General features: G+C 47.7%; 1 protein-coding gene across 2 annotated transcripts in view; it reads left to right on the top strand.

The window, feature by feature from the left end:
* The window catches only part of NEURL4 (neuralized E3 ubiquitin protein ligase 4), a 140992-nt gene extending 125891 nt beyond the window's left edge, over positions 1-15101 (top strand). For both annotated transcript variants that reach the window (XM_077261431.1, XM_077261432.1), the window contains exons 28-29: positions 9370-9529; positions 14520-15101. In XM_077261431.1, the coding sequence (XP_077117546.1) occupies positions 9370-9529; positions 14520-14724 (365 nt within the window). In that variant the 3' untranslated portion in view covers positions 14725-15101. The remainder of the gene's footprint in view (positions 1-9369; positions 9530-14519) is intronic.
* The last annotated feature ends 3725 nt before the right edge of the window (positions 15102-18826 follow it).

Genomic DNA, 18826 nt, shown 5'->3' with positions numbered 1-18826 from the left:
AAGTTACACTGTGTCTCGGCCATAGAGGTTTGTGACTATACCAGCGAAGGCAGTGGGATGGGAGAGAAGTGGGGTCGGAATAGCCCCCAGCGTGTCTTGTAAAGCTAGGCTGATACTCAAACATGGCATGTTCACATTATCACGACAGTCTTCTCTTCCACAGGTTTATTGTGTATTCTCACTGCTCTCCTCTTCTGCAGGTTCCATGTGTAATCTCGCTGGTCTCCCCTTCCGCAGGTTTATTGTGTATTCTCACTGCTCTCCTCTTCTGCAGGTTCCTTATGTATTCTCGCTGGTCTCCCCTTCTGCAGGTTCCATGTGTAATCTCACTGCTCTCCTCTTCTGCAGGTTCCTTGTGTAATCTCACTGGTCTCCTCTTCCGCAGGTTTATTGTGTATTCTCACTGCTCTCCTCTTCTGCAGGTTCCTTGTGTAATCTCGCTGGTCTCCCCTTCTGCAGGTTTATTGTGTATTCTCACTGCTCTCCTCTTCTGCAGGTTCCTTGTGTAATCTCGCTGGTCTCCCCTTCTGCAGGTTTATTGTGTATTCTCACTGCTCTCCTCTTCCGCAGGTTTATTGTGTATTCTCACTGCTCTCCTCTTCTGCGGGTTTATTGTGTATTCTCACTGCTCTCCTCCTCTGCAGGTTCCTTGTGTATTCTCACTGCTCTCCTCTTCTGCAGGTTCCTTGTGTATTCTCGCTGCTCTCCTCTTCCGCAGGTTCCTTGTGTATTCTCACTGCTCTCCTCTTCTGCAGGTTCCTTGTGTATTCTCGCTGCTCTCCTCTTCCGCAGGTTCCTTGTGTATTCTCACTGCTCTCCTCTTCTGCAGGTTCCTTGTGTATTCTCGCTGCTCTCCTCTTCCGCAGGTTCCTTGTGTATTCTCGCTGGTCTCCCCTTCCGCAGGTTTATTGTGTATTCTCACTGCTCTCCTCTTCTGCGGGTTTATTGTGTATTCTCACTGCTCTCCTCCTCTGCAGGTTCCTTGTGTATTCTCGCTGCTCTCCTCTTCCGCAGGTTCCTTGTGTATTCTCGCTGCTCTCCTCTTCTGCAGGTTCCTCCTATGTTCTCACTGCTCTTCTCTTCTGCAGGTTCCTCGTGTAATCTCACTGGTCTCCTCTGCAGGTTCCTTGTGTATTCTCACTGGTCTCCTCTTCTGCAGGTTCCTTGTGTATTCTCACTGCTCTCCTCTTCTGCAGGTTTATTGTGTATTCTCACTGGTCTCCTCTTCTGCAGGTTCCTTGTGTATTCTCACTGCTCTCCTCTTCTGCAGGTTCCTTGTGTATTCTCACTGCTCTCCTCTTCCGCAGGTTTATTGTGTATTCTCACTGCTCTCCTCTTCCGCAGGTTCCTTGTGTATTCTCACTGGTCTCCTCTTCCGCAGGTTTATTGTGTATTCTCACTGCTCTCCTCTTCCGCAGGTTTATTGTGTATTCTCACTGCTCTCCTCCTCTGCAGGTTTATTGTGTATTCTCACTGCTCTCCAGGTTTATTGTGTATTCCCACTGGTCTCCTCTTCCGCAGGTTCCTTGTGTATTCTCACTGGTCTCCTCTTCCGCAGGTTTATTGTGTATTCTCACTGCTCTCCTCTTCTGCAGGTTTATTGTGTATTCTCACTGCTCTCCTCTTCCGCAGGTTCCTTGTGTATTCTCACTGCTCTCCTCTTCCGCAGGTTTATTGTGTATTCTCACTGCTTTCCTCTTCCGCAGGTTTATTGTGTATTCTCACTGCTCTCCTCCTCTGCAGGTTTATTGTGTATTCTCACTGCTCTCCAGGTTTATTGTGTATTCTCACTAGTCTCCTCTTCCGCAGGTTCCTTGTGTATTCTCACTGCTCTCCTCTTCTGCAGGTTTATTGTGTATTCTCACTGCTCTCCTCTTCTGCAGGTTTATTGTGTATTCTCACTGCTCTCCTCTTCCGCAGGTTTATTGTGTATTCTCACTGCTCTCCTCTTCCGCAGGTTCCTTGTGTATTCTCACTGGTCTCCTCTGCAGGTTACTTGTGTATTCTCACTGGTCTCCTCTTCTGCAGGTTCCTTGTGTATTCTCACTGGTCTCCTCTTCCGCAGGTTCCTTGTGTATTCTCACTGGTCTCCTCTGCAGGTTCCTTGTGTATTCTCACTGGTCTCCTCTTCTGCAGGTTCCTTGTGTATTCTCACTGGTCTCCTCTTCTGCAGGTTCCTTGTGTATTCTCACTGCTCTCCTCTTCTGCAGGTTTATTGTGTATTCTCACTGGTCTCCTCTTCTGCAGGTTCCTTGTGTATTCTCACTGCTCTCCTCTTCTGCAGGTTCCTTGTGTATTCTCACTGCTCTCCTCTTCCGCAGGTTTATTGTGTATTCTCACTGCTCTCCTCTTCCGCAGGTTCCTTGTGTATTCTCACTGGTCTCCTCTTCCGCAGGTTTATTGTGTATTCTCACTGCTCTCCTCTTCCGCAGGTTTATTGTGTATTCTCACTGCTCTCCTCCTCTGCAGGTTTATTGTGTATTCTCACTGCTCTCCAGGTTTATTGTGTATTCCCACTGGTCTCCTCTTCCGCAGGTTCCTTGTGTATTCTCACTGGTCTCCTCTTCCGCAGGTTTATTGTGTATTCTCACTGCTCTCCTCTTCTGCAGGTTTATTGTGTATTCTCACTGCTCTCCTCTTCCGCAGGTTCCTTGTGTATTCTCACTGCTCTCCTCTTCCGCAGGTTTATTGTGTATTCTCACTGCTTTCCTCTTCCGCAGGTTTATTGTGTATTCTCACTGCTCTCCTCCTCTGCAGGTTTATTGTGTATTCTCACTGCTCTCCAGGTTTATTGTGTATTCTCACTAGTCTCCTCTTCCGCAGGTTCCTTGTGTATTCTCACTGCTCTCCTCTTCTGCAGGTTTATTGTGTATTCTCACTGCTCTCCTCTTCTGCAGGTTTATTGTGTATTCTCACTGCTCTCCTCTTCCGCAGGTTTATTGTGTATTCTCACTGCTCTCCTCTTCCGCAGGTTCCTTGTGTATTCTCACTGGTCTCCTCTGCAGGTTACTTGTGTATTCTCACTGGTCTCCTCTTCTGCAGGTTCCTTGTGTATTCTCACTGGTCTCCTCTTCCGCAGGTTCCTTGTGTATTCTCACTGGTCTCCTCTGCAGGTTCCTTGTGTATTCTCACTGGTCTCCTCTTCTGCAGGTTCCTTGTGTATTCTCACTGGTCTCCTCTTCTGCAGGTTCCTCCTATGTTCTCGCTGCTCTTCTCTTCTGCAGGTTCCTCGTGTAATCTCACTGGTCTCCTCTGCAGGTTCCTTGTGTATTCTCACTGGTCTCCTCTTCTGCAGGTTCCTTGTGTATTCTCACTGGTCTCCTCTTCCGCAGGTTTATTGTGTATTCTCACTGCTCTCCTCTTCCGCAGGTTTATTGTGTATTCTCACTGGTCTCCTCTTCCCCAGGTTCCTCGTGTATTCTCACTGCTCTCCTCTTCTGCAGGATCCTTGTGTATTTTCACTGCTCTCTTCCGCAGATTCCTTGTGTATTCTCACTGCTCTCTTCTTCTGCAGGTTCCTCGTGTATCCTCACTGCTCTCCTCTTCTGCAGGTTCCTCCTATGTTCTCACTTCTCTTCTCTTCTGCAGGTTCCTCGTGTAATCTCACTGGTCTCCTCTGCAGGTTCCTTGTGTATTCTCACTGGTCTCCTCTTCAGCAGGTTCCTTGTGTATTCTCACTGCTCTCTTCTTCTGCAGGTTTATTGTGTATTCTCACTGGTCTCCTCTTCTGCAGGTTCCTTGTGTATTCTCACTGCTCTCCTCTTCTGCAGGTTCCTTGTGTATTCTCACTGCTCTCCTCTTCTGCAGGTTCCTTGTATATTCTCACTGCTCTCCTCTTCCGCAAGATTATTGTGTATTCTCACTGCTCTCCAGGTTTATTGTGTATTCTCACTGGTCTCCTCTTCCGCAGGTTCCTTGTGTATTCTCACTGGTCTCCTCTTCCGCAGGTTTATTGTGTATTCTCACTGCTCTCCTCTTCTGCAGGTTTATTGTGTATTCTCACTGCTCTCCTCTTCCGCAGGTTTATTGTGTATTCTCACTGCTCTCCTCTTCCGCAGGTTCCTTGTGTATTCTCACTGGTCTCCTCTTCCGCAGGTTTATTGTGTATTCTCACTGCTCTCCTCTTCTGCAGGTTCCTTGTGTATTCTCACTGCTCTCCTCTTCCGCAGGTTTATTGTGTATTCTCACTGCTCTCCTCTTCCGCAGGTTTATTGTGTATTCTCACTGGTCTCCTCTTCCGCAGGTTTATTGTGTATTCTCACTGCTCTCCTCTTCCGCAGGTTTATTGTGTATTCTCACTGCTCTCCTCCTCTGCAGGTTTATTGTGTATTCTCACTGGTCTCCAGGTTTATTGTGTATTCTCACTGCTCTCCTCTTCTGCAGGTTCCTTGTGTATTCTCACTGCTCTCCTCTTCCGCAGGTTTATTGTGTATTCTCACTGCTCTCCTCTTCCGCAGGTTCCTTGTGTATTCTCACTGGTCTCCTCTTCCGCAGGTTTATTGTGTATTCTCACTGCTCTCCTCTTCTGCAGGTTTATTGTGTATTCTCACTGCTCTCCTCTTCCGCAGGTTCCTTGTGTATTCTCACTGCTCTTTTCCTCTGCAGGTTTATTGTGTATTCTCACTGGTCTCCAGGTTTATTGTGTATTCTCACTGCTCTCCTCTTCTGCAGGTTCCTTGTGTATTCTCACTGGTCTCCTCTTCCGCAGGTTTATTGTGTATTCTCACTGCTTTCCTCTTCCGCAGGTTTATTTTGTATTCTCTCTGCTCTCCTCGTCTGCAGGTTCCTACTGTATTCTCTCTTCCGCAAGTTTATTGTGTATTCTCACTGCTCTCCTCTTCTGCAGGTTCCTTGTGTATTCTCACTGCTCTCCTCTTCTGCAGGTTCCTTGTGTATTCTCACTGGTCTCCTCTTCCGCAGGTTTATTGTGTATTCTCACTGCTTTCCTCTTCCGCAGGTTTATTGTGTATTCTCACTGCTCTCCTCTTCTGCAGGTTCCTTGTGTATTCTCACTGGTCTCCTCTTCCACAGGTTTATTGTGTAATCTCACTGCTCTCCTCCTCTGCGGGTTTATTGTGTATTCTCACTGCTCTTTTCCTCTGCATTTTATTGTGTATTCTCACTGGTCTCCAGGTTTATTGTGTATTCTCACTGGTCTCCTCTTCCGCAGGTTTATTGTGTATTCTCACTGCTCTCCTCTTCTGCAGGTTCCTTGTGTATTCTCACTGCTCTCCTCTTCCGCAGGTTTATTGTGTATTCTCACTGGTCTCCTCTTCCGCAGGTTTATTGTGTAATCTCACTGCTCTCCTCCTCTGCGGGTTTATTGTGTATTCTCACTGCTCTCCTCTTCTGCAGGTTCCTTGTGTATTCTCACTGCTCTCCTCCTCTGCGGGTTTATTGTGTATTCTCACTGGTCTACTCTTCCGCAGGTTTATTGTGTATTCTCACTGCTCTCCTCTTCTGCAGGTTCCTTGTGTATTCTCACTGGTCTCCTCTTCCGCAGGTTTATTGTGTATTCTCACTGCTCTCCTCCTCTGCGGGTTTATTGTGTATTCTCACTGCTCTCCTCTTCCGCAGGTTTATTGTGTAATCTCACTGCTCTCCTCCTCTGCGGGTTTATTGTGTATTCTCACTGCTCTCCTCCTCTGCGGGTTTATTGTGTATTCTCACTGCTCTCCTCTTCCGCAGGTTCCTTGTGTATTCTCACTGCTCTCCTCCTCTGCGGGTTTATTGTGTATTCTCACTGGTCTACTCTTCCGCAGGTTTATTGTGTATTCTCACTGCTCTCCTCTTCTGCAGGTTCCTTGTGTATTCTCACTGCTCTCCTCTTCCGCAGGTTTATTGTGTATTCTCACTGCTCTCCTCCTCTGCGGGTTTATTGTGTATTCTCACTGCTCTCCTCTTCCGCAGGTTTATTGTGTAATCTCACTGCTCTCCTCCTCTGCGGGTTTATTGTGTATTCTCACTGGTCTCCTCTTCCGCAGGTTCCTTGTGTATTCTCACTGCTCTCCTCTTCTGCAGGTTTATTGTGTATTCTCACTGCTCTCCTCTTCCGCAGGTTCCTTGTGTATTCTCACTGCTCTCCTCTTCCACAGGTTTATTGAGTATTCTCATTGTTCTCCTCTTCTGCAGGTTCCTTGTATATTCTCACTGGTCAATCTCACGGAAAGGGGGGTGACCTTTGGCCAGCACACAGCTATCACATGTGCAGGAGGCTTATCTTAGTTATCCCTCCACTGCTACAATGTGATGAAAACAAAAACAAGGCTATTGACCTATCAACTTACCACAGGCGCTTATTTTAGTTATCCCACTGCTGCTACAATATGTCACCAACTGCAGGGATTTATGTATATCCCACATTCCAGTTCCACTTTGGAACTTGCAGCTCTCCGGCGCTCTCCTTACCCTGAGGTCAGTCAGGGAACTACAGCTGGGATAATTAGTCGCCGGATGGGCAGCTTCACTGCGGACTGGCTAGCAGGTACGCTGCAGCGAGGGAATTGTAAATGCTCTGGCCGCAGCCAGACAATAGCTTATAAAACCCCGTTCCGTCGCTGCCAGCGGTACTCACCTAGCCCAGAACACATTTCGATGCCACCAGCTCAGATTCCTCAACAGAGGGATTCGAGCCAACCCAAATTAGTAGCATAATTAACTTCAGGCACGTGGAAATTTGAACATGGAGAAGACGAACTAGTAATTTTATAGTTTACTCCAAAAGGTAGGCAGTGTTTACAAAAGGTATAAAAAGATTTTACAGTATGAGACAATTAAGGTATGCACAAGCAATTACAAAAAAAACAGGGATTAAAGAAGATAAACACTCACATGTTGCTTAGATCATTCCAGGCTAACCATGCTGGTGGGAGAAGCCAGACATCCCAATTCATCAGAGTGTCCTGGTGCAACAGCTTCTCAGGCAAGATTGAAGGCTGGGCTGACTGGCAGTAACTTATCCTCGTAGGCTTGTGACATCACTAAAGGGGCTGGTTTACCTGCACCCTCCCCTAGCTGCCAGGGTGCACATTTTGGTACAAAAACTTATAATCATAAATGTGCTTGAGAACCTAGCAGAATAACGGCACACCCATCACTCATTTTATATTGAAATTAGGTTTCTAATGAGTCTAAACTCGGGTTAGCTATTCCACTGTGTTTAGGAGAAATCCATTTCTCTTGTTCCCTTGGTGCTAGATTTTAGCAAAAGGCGCTGTAGCAAAGCTCTATCAAAGCACGTTCCAAATATGTCTCGGTCATATTTCTATCATACGCTGGCGTCGCATTATGGCTTCTTTAATATCTCCCCCATACACAGCAAGCCCAGGTGGTTGGAGACAAAGGAATTCCTACGGGAGGGAGGAAGGAAGGAGTGAGGAGGGTCAGAGCGGCACACTGGAGTTTCAAGTTACACTGTGTCTCGGCCATAGAGGTTTGTGACTATACCAGCGAAGGCAGTGGGATGGGAGAGAAGTGGGGTCGGAATAGCCCCCAGCGTGTCTTGTAAAGCTAGGCTGATACTCAAACATGGCATGTTCACATTATCACGACAGTCTTCTCTTCCACAGGTTTATTGTGTATTCTCACTGCTCTCCTCTTCTGCAGGTTCCATGTGTAATCTCGCTGGTCTCCCCTTCCGCAGGTTTATTGTGTATTCTCACTGCTCTCCTCTTCTGCAGGTTCCTTATGTATTCTCGCTGGTCTCCCCTTCTGCAGGTTCCATGTGTAATCTCACTGCTCTCCTCTTCTGCAGGTTCCTTGTGTAATCTCACTGGTCTCCTCTTCCGCAGGTTTATTGTGTATTCTCACTGCTCTCCTCTTCTGCAGGTTCCTTGTGTAATCTCGCTGGTCTCCCCTTCTGCAGGTTTATTGTGTATTCTCACTGCTCTCCTCTTCTGCAGGTTCCTTGTGTAATCTCGCTGGTCTCCCCTTCTGCAGGTTTATTGTGTATTCTCACTGCTCTCCTCTTCCGCAGGTTTATTGTGTATTCTCACTGCTCTCCTCTTCTGCGGGTTTATTGTGTATTCTCACTGCTCTCCTCCTCTGCAGGTTCCTTGTGTATTCTCACTGCTCTCCTCTTCTGCAGGTTCCTTGTGTATTCTCGCTGCTCTCCTCTTCCGCAGGTTCCTTGTGTATTCTCACTGCTCTCCTCTTCTGCAGGTTCCTTGTGTATTCTCGCTGCTCTCCTCTTCCGCAGGTTCCTTGTGTATTCTCACTGCTCTCCTCTTCTGCAGGTTCCTTGTGTATTCTCGCTGCTCTCCTCTTCCGCAGGTTCCTTGTGTATTCTCGCTGGTCTCCCCTTCCGCAGGTTTATTGTGTATTCTCACTGCTCTCCTCTTCTGCGGGTTTATTGTGTATTCTCACTGCTCTCCTCCTCTGCAGGTTCCTTGTGTATTCTCGCTGCTCTCCTCTTCCGCAGGTTCCTTGTGTATTCTCGCTGCTCTCCTCTTCTGCAGGTTCCTTGTGTAATCTCGCTGGTCTCCCCTTCTGCAGGTTTATTGTGTATTCTCACTGCTCTCCTCTTCTGCAGGTTCCTTGTGTAATCTCGCTGGTCTCCCCTTCTGCAGGTTTATTGTGTATTCTCACTGCTCTCCTCTTCCGCAGGTTTATTGTGTATTCTCACTGCTCTCCTCTTCTGCGGGTTTATTGTGTATTCTCACTGCTCTCCTCCTCTGCAGGTTCCTTGTGTATTCTCACTGCTCTCCTCTTCTGCAGGTTCCTTGTGTATTCTCGCTGCTCTCCTCTTCCGCAGGTTCCTTGTGTATTCTCGCTGCTCTCCTCTTCCGCAGGTTCCTTGTGTATTCTCGCTGGTCTCCCCTTCCGCAGGTTTATTGTGTATTCTCACTGCTCTCCTCTTCTGCGGGTTTATTGTGTATTCTCACTGCTCTCCTCCTCTGCAGGTTCCTTGTGTATTCTCACTGCTCTCCTCTTCTGCAGGTTCCTTGTGTATTCTCGCTGCTCTCCTCTTCCGCAGGTTCCTTGTGTATTCTCGCTGGTCTCCCCTTCCGCAGGTTTATTGTGTATTCTCACTGCTCTCCTCTTCTGCGGGTTTATTGTGTATTCTCACTGCTCTCCTCTTCCGCAGGTTCCTTGTGTATTCTCGCTGCTCTCCTCTTCCGCAGGTTCCTTGTGTATTCTCACTGCTCTCCTCTTCTGCAGGTTCCTTGTGTATTCTCGCTGCTCTCCTCTTCCGCAGGTTCCTTGTGTATTCTCGCTGGTCTCCCCTTCCGCAGGTTTATTCTCACTGCTCTCCTCCTCTGCAGGTTACTTATGTATTCTCGCTGCTCTCCTTCTCATCATGGTCATCGTGTGTTCTTGCTGCTCTCCTCTGCAGGTTTTTCATGTGTTCTTACCGCTCTTTCTTCACAGGCTCATCGTGTATTCTCACATCTATGCCAATAAAGACCGATCCACAAAATGGCTTCCCAGCATCTGAGCCCAACGTCTTGCAGAGCCGCGAGGTGCAAAGCGTGGTCCTATCGCCCACTCTGCGATATGCCGGCCTGCCTGAATTCTGTCCCAAAGTCCAGTGAGTGTGTGCCAGTAATGATTAGTCATGGGATAGTACGGTGTACTGCTCAGCCTGTGCCAGTAATGATTAGTCATGGGATAGTATGATGTACTGCTCAGCCTGTGCCAGTAATGGTTAGTCATGGAATAGTACGGTGTACTGCTCAGCCTGTGCCTGTAATGGTTAGTTATGGGATGGTACAACATACTGCTCAGCCTGTGCCATTAATGGTCAGTCATGGGATGGTACGGTGTACTGCTCAGCCTATGTCAGTAATTTTTAGTCATGGTATAGTACGCTGTACTGCTCAGCCTGTGTCAGTAAAGGTTACTTATGGGATGGTACGGTGTACTGCTCAGCCTGTGTCAGTAATGGTTAGTCATGGGATAGTATGGTGTACTGCTCAGCCTGTGTCAGTAATGGTTAGTCATGGTATAGTACGCTGTACTGCTCAGCCTGTGTCAGTAACGGTTAGTCATGGGATGGTACGGTGTACTGCTCAGCCTGTGTCAGTAATGGTTAGTCATGGGATAGTACGGTGTACTGCTCTGCCTGTGTCAGTAACGGTCAGTCATGGGATAGTATGGTGTACTGCTCAGCCTGTGCCAGTAATGGTTAGTCATGGTATAGTACGCTGTACTGCTCAGCCTGTGTCAGTAACGGTTAGTCATGGGATGGTACGGTGTACTGCTCAGCCTGTGTCAGTAATGGTTAGTCATGGGATAGTACGGTGTACTGCTCTGCCTGTGTCAGTAACGGTCAGTCATGGGATAGTACGGTGTACTGCTCAGCCTGTGTCAGTAATGGTTAGTCGTGTGGTATAGTACGCTGTACTGCTCAGCCTGTGCCTGTAATGGTTAGTCATGGGATAGTATGGTGTACTGCTCAGCCTGTGTCAGTAATGGTTAGTCATGGGATAGTACGGTGTACTGCTCAGCCTGTGTCAGTAACGGTCAGTCATGGGATAGTATGGTGTAATGCTCAGCCTGTGTCAGTAATGGTTAGTCATGGGATAGTATGGTGTACTGCTCAGCCTGTGCCTGTAATGGTTAGTCATGGGATAGTATGGTGTACTGCTCAGCCTGTGCCAGTAATGGTTAGTCATGGGATAGTACGGTGTACTGCTCTGCCTGTGTCAGTAACGGTCAGTCATGGGATAGTACGGTGTACTGCTCAGCCTGTGCCTGTAATGGTTAGTCATGGGATAGTACGGTGTACTGCTCAGCCTGTGCCAGTAATGGTTAGTCATGGGATAGTACGGTGTACTGCTCTGCCTGTGTCAGTAATGGTTAGTCATGGGATAGTACGGTGTACTGCTCAGCCTGTGCCTGTAATGGTTAGTTATGGAATAGTACGGTGTACTGCTCAGCCTGTGCCTGTAATGGTCAGTCATGGGATAGTACGGTGTACTGCTCAGCCTGTGTCAGTAATGGTTAGTCATGGGATAGTACGGTGTACTGCTCAGCCTGTGCCAGTAATGGTCAGTCATGGGATAGTACGGTGTACTGTTCAGCCTGTGCCAGTAATGGTTAGTCATGGGATAGTACGGTGTACTGCTCTGCCTGTGTCAGTAACGGTCAGTCATGGGATAGTATGGTGTACTGCTCAGCCTGTGCCTGTAATGGTTAGTCATGGGATAGTACGGTGTACTGCTCAGCCTGTGCCAGTAATGGTTAGTCATGGGATAGTACGGTGTACTGCTCTGCCTGTGTCAGTAACGGTCAGTCATGGGATAGTACGGTGTACTGCTCAGCCTGTGCCAGTAATGGTCAGTCATGGGATAGTATGGTGTAATGCTCAGCCTGTGTCAGTAATGGTCAGTCATGGGATAGTACGGTGTACTGCTCTGCCTGTGTCAGTAATGGTTAGTCATGGGATAGTACGGTGTACTGTTCAGCCTGTGCCAGTAATGTTTAGTCATGGGATAGTACGGTGTACTGCTCAGCCTGTGCCAGTAATGGTCAGTCATGGGATAGTACGGTGTACTGCTCAGCCTGTGTCAGTAACGGTCAGTCATGGGATAGTACGGTGTACTGCTCAGCCTGTGCCTGTAATGGTCAGTCATGGGATAGTACGGTGTACTGCTCAGCCTGTGTCAGTAATGGTTAGTCATGGGATAGTATGGTGTACTGCTCAGCCTGTGTCAGTAATGGTTAGTCATGGGATAGAACGGTGTACTGCTCAGCCTGTGCCAGTAATGGTTAGTCATGGGATAGTACGGTGTACTGCTCAGCCTGTGCCAGTAATGGTTAGTCATGGGATAGTACGGTGTACTGCTCAGCCTGTGCCTGTAATGGTTAGTCATGGGATAGTACGGTGTACTGCTCTGCCTGTGTCAGTAACGGTCAGTCATGGGATAGTACGGTGTACTGCTCAGCCTGTGTCAGTAATGGTTAGTCATGGGATAGTATGGTGTACTGCTCAGCCTGTGTCAGTAATGGTTAGTCATGGGATAGTACGGTGTACTGCTCAGCCTGTGCCAGTAATGGTTAGTCATGGGATAGTACGGTGTACTGCTCTGCCTGTGTCAGTAACGGTCAGTCATGGGATAGTATGGTGTACTGCTCAGCCTGTGTCAGTAATGGTTAGTCATGGGATAGTATGGTGTACTGCTCAGCCTGTGCCTGTAATGGTTAGTCATGGGATAGTATGGTGTACTGCTCAGCCTGTGCCAGTAATGGTTAGTCATGGGATAGTACGGTGTACTGCTCTGCCTGTGTCAGTAACGGTCAGTCATGGGATAGTACGGTGTACTGCTCAGCCTGTGCCTGTAATGGTTAGTCATGGGATAGTATGGTGTACTGCTCAGCCTGTGCCTGTAATGGTTAGTCATGGGATAGTACGGTGTACTGCTCAGCCTGTGCCAGTAATGGTTAGTCATGGGATAGTACGGTGTACTGCTCAGCCTGTGCCAGTAATGGTTAGTCATGGGATAGTACGGTGTACTGCTCAGCCTGTGCCAGTAATGGTTAGTCATGGGATAGTACGGTGTACTGCTCTGCCTGTGTCAGTAACGGTCAGTCATGGGATAGTATGGTGTACTGCTCAGCCTGTGCCTGTAATGGTTAGTCATGGGATAGTACGGTGTACTGCTCAGCCTGTGCCTGTAATGGTTAGTCATGGGATAGTACGGTGTACTGCTCTGCCTGTGTCAGTAACGGTCAGTCATGGGATAGTATGGTGTACTGCTCAGCCTGTGTCAGTAATGGTTAGTCATGGGATAGTACGGTGTACTGCTCTGCCTGTGTCAGTAACGGTCAGTCATGGGATAGTATGGTGTACTGCTCAGCATGTGTCAGTAATGGTTAGTCGTGTGGTATAGTACGCTGTACTGCTCAGCCTGTGCCTGTAATGGTCAGTCATGGGATAGTATGGTGTACTGCTCAGCCTGTGTCAGTAATGGTTAGTCGTGTGGTATAGTACGCTGTACTGCTCAGCCTGTGCCAGTAATGGTCAGTCATGGGATAGTATGGTGTACTGCTTAGCCTGTGTCAGTAAAGGTTAGTTATGGGATGGTACAACATACTGCTCTGCCTGTGCCAGTAATGGTTAGTCATGGGATAGTACGGTGTACTGCTCAGCCTGTGTCAGTAATGGTTAGTCATGGGATAGTACGGTGTACTGCTCAGCCTGTGCCAGTAATGGTTAGTCATGGGATAGTATGGTGTACTGCTCAGCCTGTGCCAGTAATGGTCAGTCATGGGATAGTATGGTGTACTGCTTAGCCTGTGTCAGTAAAGGTTAGTTATGGGATGGTACAACATACTGCTCAGCCTGTGTCAGTAATGGTTAGTCATGGGATAGTATGGTGTACTGCTCAGCCTGTGCCTGTAATGGTTAGTCATGGGATAGTACGGTGTACTGCTCAGCCTGTGCCAGTAATGGTCAGTCATGGGATAGTATGGTGTACTGCTTAGCCTGTGTCAGTAAAGGTTAGTTATGGGATGGTACAACATACTGCTCTGCCTGTGCCAGTAATGGTTAGTCATGGGATAGTATGGTGTACTGCTCAGCCTGTGCCTGTAATGGTTAGTCATGGGATGGTACGGTGTACTGCTCAGCCTGTGTCAGTAACGGTTAGTCATGGGATGGTACGGTGTACTGTTCAGCCTGTGTCAGTAACGGTTAGTCATGGGATGGTACGGTGTACTGTTCAGCCTGTGTCAGTAACGGTTAGTCATGGGATAGTATGGTGTAATGCTCAGCCCCTGCCCATAATGGTTAGATCTTTTGATTTAGAGTTTCTCGTGGACCCAGGTCTGAGTCTTCTACACATGGAGCTTTATAAATGTCATGACCTAGTTTGTATTCGTTGTATGCTGCTACTGCGCGCTTCTCGGCCTGTACCGCAGTGGTTAGTCATTGGCTGATACTGCCCACTACTCGGCCAGTACAGCAGTCATTAGTCATTGGTTGGCACTACCCGCTGCTCGGCCAGTATGGCAATGGTTAGTCATTGGCTGGTACTGCTCTATAGTCGGCCAGTACGGCAATGGATAGTCATTCACTAGTTCTGCCCTATACTCGGCCAGTACGGCAATGCTTAGTCATTGGCTGGTACTGCCAGCTGCTCGGCCATTATAGCAATGGTTAGTCATTGGCTGGTACTGCCCGCTACTCGGCCAGTACAGCAGTCATTGGCTGATACTGCCCGCTACTCAGCCAGTACGGCAATGGTTAGCCATTGGCTGGTACTACCAGCTGCTAGGCCAGTACGGCAATGGTTAGTCATTGACTGGTACTGCCCGCTGCTCGGCCAGTATAGCAATGGTTAGTCATTGGTTGGTACTGCCCGCTGCTAGGCCAGTACGGCAATGGTTAGTCATTGGCTGGTACTGCCCGCTGCTCTGCAAGTATAGCAATGGTTAGTCATTGGCTTCTACTTCCCACTACTGTGTTCAGGAGTTGTGCATTGTATGGTCATTACCCTTGGTGCTTTAGTTCTTGTACCCTTTTTATAATTTTAAGTGGTCTCTCCATTCTGATCCTTGCCTTTCTCCGATTTCAGGTTCAGGGACCCCCGCTCTCAGCGCACATTTGGAGCCCAAGTTGCTCTGCAGATCTGTGTACGACCGGGGTCATATAAAATTGGTCCTCCATCAGCAGGGTCCTCTGATATTTTGGATCCCAGGATACCTAGCTCTGAAGTGGAGTGGCTGACCAAGGAAAAGGGGGCCACCATCTTGAGGGGACTGCTGGTGCGCGTGGAGTGAACTTGTGTCAGATGTGCGGACACTAGAAGAGAAGAGTGGACTTCGGAGAATATCTGTGCCACAAATAGGGAGTCTGTTGCAAATGACCCTCTGATCGAACTTCTCCCCACCACTCCCTAACTAATGTCCCCTCCAATTTGTCAGCTCCCCGCCCGTTGTTTACATCCCCTCCCATTAATTTATTGAACAAATGAAGCATTTTGGCTGGTGGCGGGACACACGGACGGGCGCAGAGTTTCTGTTCCAGCCTCTTGCCTTTTATTTAAGCTGCTGATTTATTTTTTTTTCTTGATTTGTACATTAAGTTTATTTTTTTTAATACATAAATTTCTTGTACAGAATATGGGAAGTGTGTTAATAAAAAACAACAAACTGTGTCAGATGGTGCACATCTCGGGTACTTTGTACAAGTTGAGCACAGCATGGCACATGGTGCAGAGCTCGTGTGCCGGTGTACAAGTCTAGCGGAGGACAGCAAATTGTACAAAGCTTGTGTGCCAGTGTGCAACTCAAGCGCAGCACGGCGGTTGGTGCAGAGCTTGTGTGCTGATGTACAAGTCTAGCGTGGGACGGAGGTTCATACAAAGCTCGTGGCCAAAAACCTGAACAGTGGGCGGCAGATTGTACAAAGCTCAGAGATTAGATTAAAATCTGAGCATAGGGCGACAGATTGTACAAACTCGAGGGAGAGTAAAACATGAGCAGAGGATGGAAAATCGTACAAAGAGTGAAACCTTTGCGTTAGTCGGAAGACCATACAAAGCTTATGGGTGAGGGTAAATCCTTAGTGTAGTGCAAAGTACTGTACAAGCTCGTGTGTGAAAATAAAACCTGAGCAGACCAACAGATTGTAGAAAGCTTGTGGGTGAAAGTAAAGCTCCAGCGGAGGACTGAGGTTAGGTAGAAGGCTTGTGTGAAAGCAAAACCTGAGCAGAGGGCGACCGATTGTGCAAAGCTCGTGGGTAAGGGTAAAACCTGAGTGGATGGCGGCAGATTGTACAAAGCTTGTGGGCAAGAGTAAAACGTGAATGGAGGATCGTACAAAGCTAGTGTGTGAGCATAAAAACCTGAATGGAGGATCGTACAAAAGCTCGTGTGTGAGAGGAAAACCTGAACGGAGGATTGTACAAAGCTCGTGTGTGAGGAAAACCTGAATGGAGGATCGTACAAAGCTCGTGTGTGAGAGAAAAACCTGAACGGAGGATCATACAAAGCTCGTGTGAGAGGAAAACCTGAACGGAGGATCGTACAAAGATCGTGTGTGAGGAAGACCTGAACGGAGGATCGTACAAAGCTCGTGTGAGAGAAAAACCTGAACGGAGGATCATACAAAGCTCATGTGAGAGGAAAACCTGAACGGAGGATCGTACAAACCTCGTGCATGAGAGAAAAACCTGAGCGGAGGATGGAGGATTGTACTAAGCTTGTGTGTGAGAGGAAAACCTGAACAGAGGATCATACAAAGCTCGTGAGTGAGAGCAAAACCTGAACGTAGATCGTACAAAGCTCGTATGTGAGAGCAAAACCTGAGCAGAGGATCTTGCGAAGCTCATATGTGAGGGAAAAACCTGAACGGAGGATAATACAAAGCTCATGTGTGAGGGCGAAGTCTGAGTAGTAGGTGACTGATCGCACAAAGCTCGTAGGTGAGAGTAAAACCTGAGCAGAGGACGGTGGATCGTACAAAGCTCGTGCGTGAGAGCAAAACCGGAACAGAGAATCGTACAAACCTTGTGTGTGAGAGCAAAACCCGAATGGAGATCGTACAAAGCTCATATGTGAGAGCAAAACCCGAACAGAGGATCGTACAAAGCTCGTGGGTGAGAGCAAAACCGGAACGGAGGATCATACAAATCTTGTGTGAGAGCAAAACCCGAACGCAGGATCGTAGAAAGCTCGTGTGTGAGGAAAAAACCTGAATGTAGGATCATACAAAGCAACTGGAACTGCGGATCATACAAAGCTCGTGTGTGAGAGCAAAATCTGAACGGAGATCGTACAAAGCTCATGTCACGTTCAGCCGCTGATGCGGCCCAGCCCATAGACGCCCCACGCCGACTGACCACGACTGCGTGGGGTGCACATCCCCCGGAGACGCAATACGGACTGTTGTGAATTCGGTTTGTGGGCTCCCCCGGTGGTCTGTTATGGTAGTGTCTCTTATGTGCCTTCTTCCATCTCTGATTACCTGTCGCCACCCTCTAGGGGAGTTTCCTATTTAAGGCTGCTTGGCTGTTAGTCACATGCCGGCCAACAATGTGCTAGTAGCATTCTGTTGCATTCACCTGCTTCAAGTCCCAGTTCAGCTAAGTTGAATTTTGTTTCTTGTTTTGCTATTTTTGTCCAGCTATCTGCAATGTGACTCTTCAGTGCTGGAAGCTCTTGTGGACAGAAAATTACTACTCCAGTGGCATGAGTTGTCACTGGAGTTTAAAGTAGTTTCTGGATGGTGTTTTTGAATAGTGTTTTTAGGTTGACCGTGAAGTAACACTTTCCTGTCCTTCTGCTATCTAGTAAGCGGACCTCACTGTGCTAAATCTGCTGTTCATCCTACGTATGTCATTTCCTCTGAACTCACCGTCAATATCTGTGGGGGGCTACTATCACCTTTTGGGGTTCATCTGGAGGTAAGGCAGGCCTGTATATTCCTCTTATAGGGGTAGTTAGATCTCCGGCTGGCGCGTGGTGTCTAGGGCATCGTAGGTACATCCCCCGGCTACTGTAAGTGTTGGGTCAGGTTCAGGTCACGGTCGACCTTAGTTTCCATCACCCGAGAGCTAGTCCGTTTTGTATTTTTATTCCCCTGGTCATTGGGGGTAACCATAACAGTTTGGCCGGCCAGTAAAAAATCTATGTGTTAAAATATGCACTAAAGCAGGAAGGAGGAGAAAAGGTTTTTTTTTTTCTGTGTTTGAAAGTGCACCTTAGTTTGCTCATTTGTATTCCTTGCTTAAACTGCAGTCTTCAGCCTTTTTTTTTTCTCCTCTCCTCTTAACCTCTGAATGCTTGGGTTACACCCATTTGAATCATGGATTCACAGAGTTTAGTTGCAGGTTTGAATAACCTTGCGACAAAAGTACAGAACCTACAAGATTTTGTTATACGTGCTCCAATGTCTGAACCTAAGATTCCTCTGCCTGAATACTTTACCGGAGACAGATCCCGGTTTTTGAGTTTCAGGGAAAATTGCAAATTGTTTTTGTCTCTGAGATCTCACTCTGCTGGTGATCATACTCAACAAGTTAAAATTGTTATCTCTCTACTGCGCGGCGACCCACAAAGTTGGGCATTTGCATTATCGCCAGGGGATCCTGCGTTGTTAAATGTAGATGCGTTTTTTCAGGCTTTGGGGTTGCTTTATGAAGAGCCTAATTTGGAGATTTTGGCTGAGAAAGCCTTGATAGCTCTTTCCCAAGGGCAAGATGAAGCTGAGATATACTGCCAGAAATTCCGTAAATGGTCGGTGCTTACTAGATGGAATGAGTGCGCTTTAGCAGCTAATTTCAGAGAAGGTCTCTCTGATGCCGTGAAGGATGTCATGGTGGGGTTCCCTGTGCCTACAGGTCTGAATGATGCCATGAAATTGGCTATCCAGATTGATCGGCGTTTGCGGGAGCGCAAATCTGTGCACCATATGGCGGTATCTTCTGAGCAAAAACCTGTGCACCATATGGCGGTGTCTTCTGAGCAAAGACCTGTGCACCATTTGGCGGTGACCTCTGAAAAGGCATTAGAGCATATGCAATGCGATCGTGTTTTGTCTAGAGGCGAACGTCAAAATTACAGGCGCAAAAATGGATTGTGCTTCTACTGTGGAGATCCAGCTCATGTTATATCAGCATGCTCTAAACGTATAAATAAGGTTGATAAAAAGGTTGATAAATCTTTTTCTACAGGTACCTTGCAGTCAAAATTTCTTTTGTCCGTGACATTGATTTGTACCTTATCATCTGTTACTGTGAATGCTTATGTGGATTCTGGCGCCGCTCTGAGTCTCATGGATTGGTCCTTTGCCAAGCGTTGTGGGTTTGATTTGGAGCCGTTGGAAGTTTCTATTCCCCTGAAGGGTATTGATTCTACACCTTTGGCTAGCAATAAACCA

Source organism: Ranitomeya variabilis, chromosome 5, assembly GCF_051348905.1.
Source record: "Ranitomeya variabilis isolate aRanVar5 chromosome 5, aRanVar5.hap1, whole genome shotgun sequence".
In the NCBI taxonomy this organism is placed as follows: Eukaryota; Metazoa; Chordata; class Amphibia; order Anura; family Dendrobatidae; genus Ranitomeya; species Ranitomeya variabilis.
This window is presented reverse-complemented; position numbering and strand designations above follow the sequence as displayed.